This window comes from Caretta caretta, chromosome 5 (assembly GCF_965140235.1).
Source record: "Caretta caretta isolate rCarCar2 chromosome 5, rCarCar1.hap1, whole genome shotgun sequence".
NCBI lineage: Eukaryota > Metazoa > Chordata > Testudines > Cheloniidae > Caretta > Caretta caretta.
In genome coordinates, this window is record NC_134210.1 from 24,461,347 (window position 1) to 24,474,675 (window position 13,329).

The 13,329-nt window shown below is 41.8% G+C and overlaps 1 protein-coding gene and 1 long non-coding RNA gene across 5 annotated transcripts in view; one reads left to right on the forward strand and one right to left on the reverse strand.

Annotated features, from left to right (window-relative positions):
- Nucleotides 1-13,329, reverse strand: part of ADAMTS12 (ADAM metallopeptidase with thrombospondin type 1 motif 12) — a 317,885-nt gene that overhangs the window by 97,284 nt on the left and 207,272 nt on the right. For all 4 annotated transcript variants that reach the window (XM_048850633.2, XM_075128412.1, XM_048850632.2 and 1 more), the window contains one exon: nucleotides 1,473-1,606. In XM_048850633.2, the coding sequence (XP_048706590.2) occupies nucleotides 1,473-1,606 (134 nt within the window). The remainder of the gene's footprint in view (nucleotides 1-1,472; nucleotides 1,607-13,329) is intronic.
- Nucleotides 1-13,329, forward strand: part of LOC125636863 (uncharacterized) — an 81,300-nt gene that overhangs the window by 32,927 nt on the left and 35,044 nt on the right. The gene's annotated exons all lie outside the window — the stretch shown is intronic.

Here is a 13,329-nt window from a genome sequence, read left to right on the forward strand (position 1 = left end):
CCAGCCCTGTGTGGTGTTCCGTTTTCCCTTTGAGAAACATGGTCACCGAAGCAAAAATATACATTTGAAAAATTTACCAAACATGTTCATATCTTAAAAGGTTTGTTTCAGTATATCTTCAAGTATGACTATTCATAGCAGTTTCCCCTGCCCGTCCCAGCTCCCACTGAAGCCAAGGGGAATATTTTCACTGACTTCAATGGGAGTTGGAAGTCCCAATTGGGAGTCAGGAACTCCAGCTTATCCAAAGAATTCACTAGTTCAACTGTAGGTACTGTATAAAAAATTAAGAATTAACCATTTTGTTGTTGTTCTTTGATGCACCAACAATTCCACTGGAAAGTTAAATCTTCGGAGTGGACACATAGCAAGTACATGACTTGATATTCAGGTGGTTAAAGTATGCAGCTATCAAATGGCCCTCCAGGAAGATAATAAATTAATTTCTACCAGCAACTAACTAAGTGTTTTCTAGGAATCACAGTCCTGCTTTTGCTCCCAATGTCATCAGTGGCCAAATTTCCTTTGGGCGTCAACAGGAACAGGCTCTGAACCTCATATTTTCAAAAAAATAAAACTATAGATAAAGCTATTCCATACCACAAAAACATACTCCAATGCATTGCTATCCTATTGGAAAACAAACCATCGACTATGGGATTTCCTTATCTTATAACTATGTAACCATAACCCAATATTGCAGGAACTGCATGTATTTTCAGAACACACACAGAATGTTGTGAATGCTGGGCACGCTCTAGGTGTAGTAAGGGTGACCAGACAGTAAGTATGAAAAATCGGGACAGGGGGTGGGGAGGTAATTGGCGCCTATATAACACAAAGCCCCAAATATCGGGACTGTCCCTATAAAATCAGGACATCTGGTCTCCCTAGGTGTAGTGGAGAATTATGTCAAAAGAGTAATGTTGTTATAATTAAAATACACATTGTTACATGTACTCTCATTTGTTTGCTTTGGTTACGTACAGTAAATTTCATGCAGATTCACTGCTTCGAAGTCTGAATGTCCTTCTGTATGTGATTAAATATTACAAGTACAATGGATTTAATTCTAAACCGATGAAGAACATGTGGTTTCATAAAATTAGGATCACGTTTTCAAAATGTAGCTGTATGAAATGGTTATATCTAATTGTGGCCCCAAAACCATATAATCCTCTGTGAAAACAATATCGCCATAGGAATAGAGCAAATAGACATTCTTTAATTGGTTCTGATAACAAAAGAAATGACGACAACCAGGCCAATCTGTTCTGTAGAAAGGGTCAAAGTTATTCTAATATCCATTTAGAAAAGCAGTTCCACTTTAACTTGTTTCTACTATAATTTAAAATACAATGAAATCAAATGCCCCAGGCTGGCATCTTCTTAAATAAGTTGGTAAACAGTTTCCCCTGATAATACAGTCCCATGAAATTTTAGAGAAGGAAACATACAAACATACCCAATACCTTACACATGCCATTAATACAGATATCTCGGATGTTTCTGCCTTCAAAGCAAGGAGTACCATCACTAACTGCATCCAGCATTTTCTCTGAAAACTGGCCATCTACAGGACGGCAGTGGAGCTCACAAGGATTAGCTGAAGGAAAAAAACAAACACACTTTCTCACTGTAGCAATTATAATATGTAGTAACCAAAGTTCTGAAGTAAAATATGCAGAACTCTGACAATCTGTGGTACATCAAGGAATTTGCAAGATGAAACACATGGAGAATATCTCATCTCAAAAAAGTGAATTAGAGTGAGCTATGGGCTTGAAAATATTTAAAATGAATTTAGTACTCATGAAAAATATCAAATTGACAGTTCCACTGCTGAACAACAGTGGCTATTGTACTTCAGATTTGATCTAAGGCCCCAGTCAAGAAAGCTTCAACTTCCAGCCATTGGATCATGTTATACCTTTCTCTGCTTGATTGAAGAGCCCATTATTAAATATTTGTTCTCCATGGAGATACTTATAGACTGATCAAGTCACTCCTTAATCTTCACTTTATTAAACTACATAGATTGAGCTTCTTAAAACATAATTTCTAATCCTTTAATCATCCTCATGGCTCTTCTTGGAACATGCTGAAGTTTATAAAATTTCTTGAATTGTGCACTCCAGAACTAGGGTGACCAGATGTCCTGATTTTATAGGGACACCCCCGATTTTTGGAGCTTTTTCTTACACAGGCACTTATTACCCCCCCCCCCCCCCAACCCCGTGTCCCGATTGTTCACACTTGCTGTCTGGTCACCCTATCCAGAACTGAACACAGTCCAGTGCTAAATACAGAGGTAAAATAATCTCTCTATTCCTACTTGAGGTTCCCCTGTTTATACACCCAACGATCATGTTAGCTCTTTTGGCAATACTGTTGCACTAGGACCTTTGCTGGATTGGGGGTTTAAATGTGTTACTGACAGGCCCATAAGAAGTAAGTCAACCAAGACATCAAGATATTTATGTAGTTTACATATACATTTATTAAATATTTTAAGGAATATTCAACTGTGCTGTATACCCATCTCTGCTGAGTGAGGGCCTGAACCAATGCCTATTGAAGTCAATGACAATCCTTCCCTTGACTAAAATGGGGAATTGAGTCAGGCCCTTCCTGCATAATTTTATTGTTGTAACCACTGTCTTTCTTTCCCACCTCACTGTTTTGTCGCACCTTCATTGTGTCATATATGCAGCTGTATTCAAACTTGGCAGGGCAGGGCGTTTGTGCATTTACATGTAATGTGAGCAGTGCAATTTTTGGCACTGTTTAAAAACAAAAAATATTGTACTTATAAATGATAAAAGAGCAAGAGGGTAGCTCAGTCTCTATTGTTGTTTGAACAGCATGGGTAATATGTTTGGCTCTGTGTAGCACACAAAATAAAAGCTGTCCCTTCCCCCAAAGAGCTGCAAGGTCCTAGTCTTGCAAAAACTCAACTTTGGGCACTTGAGAAGTCCCACTCAAGTCAATACAGTCTTTGGAGAATTGGGGTCTCAAAGACAAAAACAGAAGATGGGACATTCTGGGAAACCCAGAAACTTAGCTGTTTTTTTGGCTAACTGTACACAAAGGTAAAAGTTGATTTTTAAGAGGGACTTGACTGAAAAGAAGGCGGTGGCTTGGCAAATTGGGATGAAGGAGAGCATTCCACTTATAATGGGCAGCATGGAGACAGGAGTATGCAGACGGTAGATGGAATTGGGCTTTGAAACTGGCATCATTCAAGGAGGTAAGTGGTAGGAGTTAAGGTCTGAGATGTAGACGGGTGGAATTATGAATGACTTTGAAGGCTAGGATGAAAAAATGAATCCCCATTCAATCCTTATCCAGTCTGTAAAGTTTGCTAACTGGGGCAATCAATCAATTTCCATTTTGATAGCGTTTTTTGTGATATACAAAAGAGGTATGATTTTTATTTTATTTCATTTAAATTCATGTAGGAGATTTCTGCCTGCTGTGGTTAATTTCAGTATCTGGTGCTAAAATTAATTTAGTACTTATTTCTGCCCCCCTGCACAATTTTTCAATAAAAAGAACTACGTTTTCTAGGAAGCAAGGATTCCAGAATTCCACCTAGTATTTGCCTCCTGCTCTAAACTGACCCTGTCTAACACGGAAATTGTGCAAAACCGTTTTTCTACTTTCAAGCAGTTCCTAATGTGTAGAACAGAAGTTTGACTTCCCAGTGGAGAAGTGCATGGGATTGTGTAAAAGTCACCATGGTGTCCAATTTCATTTCTGGAAGCACTGAGCATGAAAGAAAGCACAGTGGCAACTGCTAAAAAAATGAAGCAGCCCTATTGGGCATGAACAGAAAAATTGCCAGTTTGCCACTGAACTTCACTGAAAATAAGAGCAGTTCCTGCTCCTACCCCACAGTGTCAATTCATTATTCAACAGACAGGCACATTAACTCCAGGAATGATGTAAGTATTAGGCTTTGGACTTTCACATACAGACAACTGATTATGGGATGGATCACTGCAGCCATTGAGAAAATTGCCTATTATCCCAGCCACCTTACTAGCCATTTGTTTTCCAGATTATTATGTGTATTACTGTTGTGTCCAGAGGCCCTAACCAAGATCAGGGCCCCTGACAGGGTTCACTCCCCATTCTGAATTCTAGGGTACAGATGTGGGGACCCGCATAAAAGATCCCCTAAGCTTATTTCTACCAGCTTAGGTCAAAAACTTCCCCAAGGCACAAATCCTTCCTTGTCCTTGGATGGGTACTGCTGCCACCACCAAGTGAATTAGACAAAGATTCAGGAAAAGGACCACTTGGAGTTCCTGTTTCCCTAAAATATCTCCCCAAGCCTCTTCACCCCCTTTCCTGGGGAGGCTTGAGAATAATATACTAACCAAATAGGTAAACCAGATTCTTAAAAAACAGAACTTTATTATAAAGAAAAAAAAGTAAAAGAAGCACCTCTGTAAAATCAGGATGGAAGGTAACTTTACAGGGTAATCAGATTCAAAACACAGAGGATTCCCCTCTAGGCAAAACTTTAAAGCTACAAAAAACAGGGATAAACCTCCCTCTTAGCACAGGGAAAATTCACAAGCTAAAAACAAAAGATAACATAACGTGCCTTGCCTTATTTACTTATTCTTTTTGCAATACTGAGACTCATTTTAGGATGATTTTAGGAGAAGGAGTTTTCTGACCCGATGCTTCTCTGCTTCCCCAGAGAACACACGAAACAAAGCACAAACAAAGCCTCTCCCGCCGCCCCACACATATTTGAAAGTATCTTCTTTACCCATTTGTCCTTTTGGTCAGGTGCCAACCAGGTTATTTGAGCTTCTTAACCCCTTACAGGTAAGGAGGAATTCTAGGCTACCCTTAACTGTATGGTTATGACAGCCCCATTATGCCAGTGTTTCTCAAATGCAGCCACCAGGGCCTTTTCTTGTGGCTACAACCTCCTGGATGGTGATGGCTACCAGCAGGGGTTGGGCCTTGCCCCTTCTGGAGACACAAACACTGGAGGAGCAGGCAGCCAGTGAGTTCTCCAGCTTCCCGGGGCAGAGGGGTCGGGATCAGCTCTGGCCTAGCAGGCAGCTGGCTCCAGCTGTGGGACTTCAGGCTCCATCTCCAGGCTCTGGGGTCCGTCACCCAGGCCCTATCCCCTGGGTGCAGGGCTTCGGGCTCTGGCCCTGTGCACACCCCTAGTACCTGATGCCTCCCCCAGCCCCCGATACATCGCTCATGGCCCTGCTGCCTCCCTATGCACCACCCCATCCAGGGCTTAATTTGTCCCCCAGCATCCTGGGGCCGAGTAAGTCTGCTGTGAAAAGTGATGTTTGTTCATATCATTTGTCATAGTAGACTTGGTAGTTAGCTGGGAAGCTGTGAAAAGTGATATTAACATACAAGTATCACTTTTCACAACATCAGACTTACTCGCCAGCAAGTCTAAAATAAAAAAAGCAACCAGAAAAGCAAAAGAAACAACAAAAAAAGACAAGAATGTGCAAAGCACCTTATTTGTGTTTCTATTTTGTTTAGGTCCAGTAAAGAATAGAGACAACTGTACATTATTTTTATTATTGCGTCTGCAAAACCCCCCACACAAATAAATTACAATCATTTGGACATGCATTTATGCATATTTATTTGTTTTTCCTAAAGTTAATTTAAGTATTTTAGGAAAAATTGTCAGACTGGCCATCAGCAAGAGTTGGTGGCTGCACTTTGAGGCCACCAAAAAATGTGTTATGAGAAGCCCTGTGCTAGACTCTCCACACAGACTTCATAAAAGATAATCACTGTCCCCAAAGAGCTTATATTTTAAATAGGATAGAAGAAAGTAAGTACTATTACCCTCCTTTTGTAAATGGGGAACTGAGGCACAAGGAGATTAAGAGACTGCCCAGGTCACACAGAAAACACACAGAAAAGCCAGATATTGAACCAACATTTCTCAAGGCTCAATCCAATGATTTAGCCATAAGATCATTTTTTCGCTCAGTAAGAACATGAACATTGTTCAAAAGAGCATTTTTCCTTAAAGCAATTTTCTGCCTAGGTGAATTTCACTAATTAATAATGACACTTTACCAAAGAAGCTGCCATCTTAAGTATTGCTAGGCCAGTATATACACAGCGATTCTTGTAATCCAAAATATTCATAAAATAACAGATCTGATCCTGAAATATAGACCTTAATTTTGCAAAAGACCTTTCCTTTGACTTTCTGTAGGAGTTTTGCCTGAGAAAGAACTGAAGGATCAGGCCTTAAATGTATTCCCTCAAGCTGAATGGAGATTATATCACAGACTTCAATGGGAACAAGACTGAGTCCTTAATACAGAGGCAGAATGGATGTAATGGAATTCCAAGTAGAGCGATCTATTAAGAAAAGTATCTCTTTTACTGCAACTAGTTAACAATAAATTAAAAAACAAGAACTTTCAAAATATTAACACTATAAGCAGAAGAGAAGCAGCAAATACCAAGAGGTACAACCCAGCCAATATTCCTATTTCAGGTCATAAAAAACATCAGAGGGTCTGATTGCACCTTTCCTATGGAAAAAACACAAAGAGACGGCCTTGGTGGGAGGAAAACTTCAAAAAATTTTCTCCAAATCATTTTAGGGGAGATAGGAATTTCCCTCCTCAGAATCTGTGGGTCTCAGGGGTTCTGCAGAAGGAATGAGTGATCTGCCAGGAGGTTCTGCTTTCGCTCCTACAGTGGGGCATCCCATTTCAATGTAGCTCCTCAGCAGCTTGTCTTCAATGGGCACCCAGTGACAACAATGGGGTTTCTCTGAAAGTAATCATGGCTTGTTACATAAGGACTACGCAAAAACCGAGTAAGGACCTCAAAATTTGGCCCTGTGGGGTCCCCCCACCCCCCTGTATGTGCACACAGGAATATCTACTCAGGCAGTGTAAATTGAACTACATGAAGCTAATCACAGGGAAAACAAATTCTTTCTCAATAGCAGAAATATTAATAAAGAGGTTTCAAGTGTTTTCTTCAGAGTTTACTCCATTAATTTACATCAAAGTACATCTACACTCTTGAGCTGGAGGTGTAATGTACATTTGCTAGTTTTGATCAGATCAGTGCACTAAAAATAACAGTGTAGCCATGGTGGCACAATCAGTGGGACAGGCTAGTCGCCTGAGTAATTACCTAAGGTTGCAGGTGCAATGTTACTCAGGACAGCTAGCCTATTCCACCACCCAGCCTTGCCACAGCTCTAGATCTATTTTTAGTGCACTAGCTTGATCAAAGCTAGCATGTGTATGTCTACCTGAGCAGGAAATTATACCTCCAATGTAGACAGACTCTTAAATAAAGGATGTACTCTCACCTGATTAAGTTGGTGTTTGACCAATGTGTGCTGCTGCCTAAAGACAGGATTGCAATATTTTTTCCTACTACACAAGGAGTGATTCTGTGTTTCTGTTGAACTCCTGGTTCCATTGAACCAGGATTTGGCTAAGGGAAGGCTGTAGCAGAAAAATCAACCAAATAACCCCTTCCCCTACCCCAAGCACCCTAGTCATAAGAAGGGGGCAAAAAAGGGAAAGAATAAGAAGGCGAGCAGGTGCTTTATAACATCAAGCAATCCTTGCAACTTTAGTTTCTGCCTGATTTCAAACTAATGGCAATAGGAGGTTCTGACAGCTCAGCTCCAGAGAATGTAGCTGTACAGATCTGATCTGAAACACAGACATATTGCCTTCTGAAGACATATGAGATCCATCACAGTTTAGTTACGTAACCCCTATCCTCCAATATATGAGAGGAGGATAAACAGACAGGTGAGCCCATCACTGTCACAGACTGATTAAATATAATGTATCCATATAGGATTATTTCTCTTTCTAGCCTTTATTCCATAAACTCAGTGTAGGCCTCACATTGAAATACTGTTCTCCAAGAAACTAGCAGATTTAGATAAGCTAAACTGTACACCCTTGAAGAAAATAAATTAATAAAGTAAGCAAGCCTGAGTATCTCTCCCTTATCACAGCTCAGTAGATTTAATACCATAAGGATTAACATTTTATCCTGGTTTAATTACCTCTGTCACAGCGGCACTAGTCTGCCAGTTTCAAAGAGAATTGTCTGTGGAAAATGAATAAGGCTTTTTTAACTTATTTTTTTCTTCAGTGTAGGGTCAGATATTTCTGTATTTGTACTTCTTTTTTATATAATGCTGGAGAAACTGTAACTAGATGCCCAGAACTAAGAGAAACAATCTCTGCTGGGTTTCCTGTCTCTCTTCAAATCCTGGAATCATCGGAGCGCTGAACCGAAGGCGGAATTGGATGAATTTTCTCACATAAAGATGAAGGCTTAAGACTAGTGAACAATCTAACAGCTAGGCAACTATATGCTCCTTCAGTGTACAGTAATGAGCCACCTGATACTTTTCAAATCCCGTCTATTGTCCCCTTTCTTCCTCATGGCCCATACCCTCTGACCCTCCCATCAAAACACTCGGCCCACAATTTTCAAACTAGAATATCTAACGTTAGGCATCTGCTACTTGATTTTCAGAGGCGTTGAACCCCCACAAACCCAGTGAAGTAAATGAGAGCTAGTGCGGTTCAGTGCCTTTTAAAATCAGGTTACTGTGGTTTCTGTTCCTAATTATGGATTTGGAAGCCTAATTTCAGGCCTCCAAATTGGAAAATTTGGGCCTAAAATCCTCTTTCCAGGGCTATTCCGTTGCTCCAGGCTCAGTTATTCTTCCTGAAATTTACCCATTATATCTTTTCTCACTTCTGCCTATGCCCAACTAGAGAGCTACTGCCACAAAATTAATCTGTACCATACAGTACCCCCTTACTATACCGGGGTTTGCACTGATAGATTGGAACGGAGTCTGAAGCATTTAGTTTAAAAGATGCAATTCAAAAATAAATCATTGTATTATTTTCCCCCTCCTTGTTCACATCTGAAGAAATCTAGATAGTGAGCTTCATATTGTGCAACATCTCCTTTCACAGTAGATCTTATTTATAAATTTACACCCAATAGACACTTTAGTTCTGATCAGTTCTAATTGTAAACATTTTAGGCAAAAGCCTCCCATGTTGCACACTGCCGGTGGGGAAGAAGACATAGCAGCAAGGAACTGCCTCAGTCCCAGCAGCACTAGTCTGCCAGTTCCTGTATTTCATTCAGGTGTTGTTTTTGGAATAGTAGCAACATTCATCCACCAAGCCTGCCCCTTCTTGCCCAGCCCTGGTAGTATGGGGCAAGAAAACTCCATAAGCCTAGCACCACTACACTCCCTAGCTTCCTTCCTGGCTCATGAAGATAGCAGCTGGATTTTGCATTTTGTCATCCATCCTTCCTTTCTTCAGCTCCCCTTCCTCCCTCTCTCCTGAACGTCCCTCTGCCAAGGATGACCAAACATCCCATTTTAGCCAGGACAGTCCATTTTTTAAGCCCTGTCCCAACCTTTTTTTTTTTTTTTGGCAAAACTAGGCATTTGTCCCCATTGGCTCTTGCCAACTGATCATCAGTTGGCAAGAGCAAATTGGACAAATGCCCAGTTTTGCCAAAAAAGTGGAGTGCGACCCCTAGCAGGGCGTGGAGGAACGTGTGCGGGGAGGGAGGGCAAGCAGCAATGCCAACCCTGCATGGAAGGGAGGGTTCAGGAGAGTGGCTCGGGCCGGGCCAGCCCCATGTGGGCAGGACCCATGCAGTGTCCTGGTTTCCCATTGGGAAAATATGGTTACCCTGATCTCTACCCCTTCTTTCCTTTTCCTATGTCCTTCCTCATGTTAACTCCCCTCCCTTCCTGCTATTCCCCACACATCCCACCTCTGTCTCCATCATTCAATTTAAAATGTGTGTGTGTCGAGGGGAGAGGGAAGCAAAATGATTTGGAACCATCAAGTTGTGCATAGTAGCCTTTGTAACCACGGGATCTCATTACCATTGCTACCCTTCTCTTTTTCCTCTTATTATTTATGTCAGTTTTCTTAAATTAGATTGCAAACTCTTTAAGGCAGAGTCTGTGTCTTCCTCTGAATTTGTATAGTGCCTAGCACAGTAGGTCCTCCAACCTAATTAGAACCTGTGGGCTCTATAACAAATAAATAAATAAAATAAATATTATTATTAATCAGCACAGGAGTCCAGAAGCTCTAGACCGTTTCTTTTGTTCACAGTTTTAAGGACAGAAGGAACTATTAGGATCACCTTGTCTCCTTCAATATTTAAAATGCTTCCTTCAGGGTGGAACCTAAAAAAGATGACAGAAATCCACAAAGATTCTGGCTCTGGATTTCATCTCACTGACAAAGGGTTTCCACAGAAAGCTGCATTTAGTATTTGGGAAAGCTTCATGATAGGAAATGGGGATTTTTTCACCTAAGCCATATATGTCAATGGAGAGTTTTGAAAATACCTGTTGATAAAACAATAAACTAAACTCTTAAGGACTATTCTCTTGGCAGCAAGCTAAAATGAGGCTGAAATTCCTTTGAAATGAAAAGAAAAGAAACTGAATTTGATTAGTCTCATAGTCCTGCGAAAGGAAAGATAAGGGATTTGACACTCATCTGATGTAAACTGAGACAGTTCCTTAGACTTCAATGGATCTACACCCATTTATACCAGCTGAGGATTTGGTCCAAGACGACTTGTTACATCAGCACTTTATTAATCTTTTGTTTAGAATTGTTTTGTTCTGGGTCATGCAGTAATTAGGAAGGTAAGTAACTAGCGAACTGCCTCATCGCCTCTCATCTGATTTTGCACACAAGTCATGAAAGAAATACATGAAATTACCCAGAGAATTGTGTTATAAACCACAGGAGAGCTGACACTCTTGTTTAAGCAATGCATGTAGTTAAAGTTTCATGAGTATTCCTTCACATAAAGGTTGTTGTTTGTAACTTTCTCAAAGTTACTTTTTTAGCTGCTGTCACAGCTCCTGGTATGTGGCTCACAACTTAGAGGCCAATTTCAGGACAGACTGTCAGAAAACAGTCAGAAAACAAGGCAGACGCCCCAAACTGGTGGCATATTCTATAATTAGATTTAACCAAACCAGAAACAAATGTGTGCTCCTGGACGGCTATACTAGCTTACCATGGAGACACAAAAATCCCCTTAGACACTCCAGCTATACTACAACTCAGACAAACTGGACTTCTGTGATGAAAGGTTATTAAAACCAAAACTCACCACATATTAGGTACTTCCTGCCCTAAAAGGCCAGTCACTTATGCCCGGTTCAATGGATGCTCTGGATCTCACAGCAAAGACAACGCTGTCAGCCAATTTCTTTAGTAAACTAACTAAAGTTTTATTAGCTAAGAAAAAGAAATGAGAATTAGAGGTTAAAGCAGGTAAAATATGTTAAAGGTGAATTTGAGTTTGCACGTTCAAAATGATAGCAGGGATGTTAAATCTGCTAGTTTTCTGTAAGTCTCTCTGGGTTGCCCAAATAGTTTTTGCGGATCTCAGTCCTTTTGTTCAACATTTCCCCTTTCAGAATTCACTAGTCCAAAGATGGAGTAGGAAAGAGGTGGCCAGGAGCCCCTGTTCTCCCTTTTTTATATCCTGACTATTTTGGCTGGAAATATCCTTGCTGTGACATGGGGTCAAGCAATTCCCTGGCGTATGTGGCTTTGCCATCAGTTCTTCAGACGAACTGCAAATTTTTGCTTGCAACTTCTGTGTATGTGGCATTTGCGGTGTCTTCGGGAATGGCATGCAGCAGCTCGTTCATAGTTCCGTTGTTATTCCTGAAGAGCTCACCTATGGGCGTTTCTCAGCCTCACAGCATGTTGGAGTTACATACATATACCACAATTTCATGGCTCCACACACACAGTGTCGATACACACATCATAACAAGATAATAATACTCAGCAGATTATAACTTTTCCAGTGATACCTCCCAAGACATATGTTGTACACGATTTATCACAATTTTGTGAAAGTGGTGCCCATATTAAAGTAGACGATCACCTTCCCCTTTAGACAACGCAAAACAGATGTAGGAATGGACACCACTGACACTCCTGAACACAATTCAGGGTTCCTCCATTCTCAACAATGCATCAGCAACTACATTTTCCTTTGCCTTGTTATGAACTTTGTCCATGTCAAACTCTTGCAAGGCTAAACTCCAGTGGAGTAACCTTGATTTGGTTCCCTTAGCTTTGTGCAGCAAAATCAAAGGGGCATGGTCATGTAATACAGTGAATTTTTTGTTACCCAGATAGAGTTTAAGGTGTTTAACAACCCAGACTACGGTGTAGCATTCTCTCTCAATCGTGGCATATTTTTGCTCAGTTGGGGTCAGTTTTTCATGTAAATATGCAATGGGGTGTCTTTTACCCCCTTCTGCATCTTGCATTAGTACAGCACCCAAACCAATATTAGAAGCACCTGTACACAGCAGGAATGGTTTATTAAAATCAGGACTGGCTAAAACAGGCTCCTTAGACAAAGCATCTTTTATATTTTGGAAGCCTCTCTCACAGGCCTCTGTCCATACCACCTTGTCCAGTTTTCCTTTTATAAGGTCTGTGATGGGAGGTCACAACAACATTTACAAACCTACAGTAATAGTTGCCCAGACCAATAAAGGTCTTTGTTTGCTTTGCTTTGCTTCTTTGTTTTAGGGGCAGACCAGCTTTCAACGGCCTCTACTTTTAAGGTGTCAGGGCAGACCAGCCCACTGCCCACCTGTGTCCCAGATAAGATACCTCTGCAGCCCCCATTTTGCATTTGGAGACTTTAACAGTGAGGTTGACTTCTTTTAGTGTTTGCAGCACAACACCTACATCGGGGTGGGCAAACTACGGCCCAGGGACCACATCCAGCCCTCCAGACATTTTAATCTGGTCCTTGAGCTCCCACCAGGGAGTGGGGTCAGGGACTTGCTCCACTTTGTGCAGCTCCCACAAGCAGTGGCATGTCCCCGCTCTGGTGCCTATGCACGGGGCAGCTGGGGGCTCCGCACACTCCCACTGCCCCAAGCGCTGCCTCTGCAGCTCCCATTGGCCAGGAACCTGGCTGCGCCTCCACATAGGAGCCAGAGTGAGGATATGCCGCTGCTTCTGGGAGCTGCTTGAGGTAAGCGCTGCCCGGAGCCTCCACCCCTGACCCCCTCCCATGCCCCAACCCCAGCCCTGATCCCCCTCCCACCCTCCGAACCCCTCAGTCCCAGCTCTGAGCACCCTACTGCACCCCAACCCCTCATCCCCAGCCTCACCCCAGAGCCCACACCCCCATTCAGAGCCCTCAATCCCCCCCACACTCCAACCCCCCACCTCAGTCTGGTAACCCCCCTCCCCGCACCCTGAACTC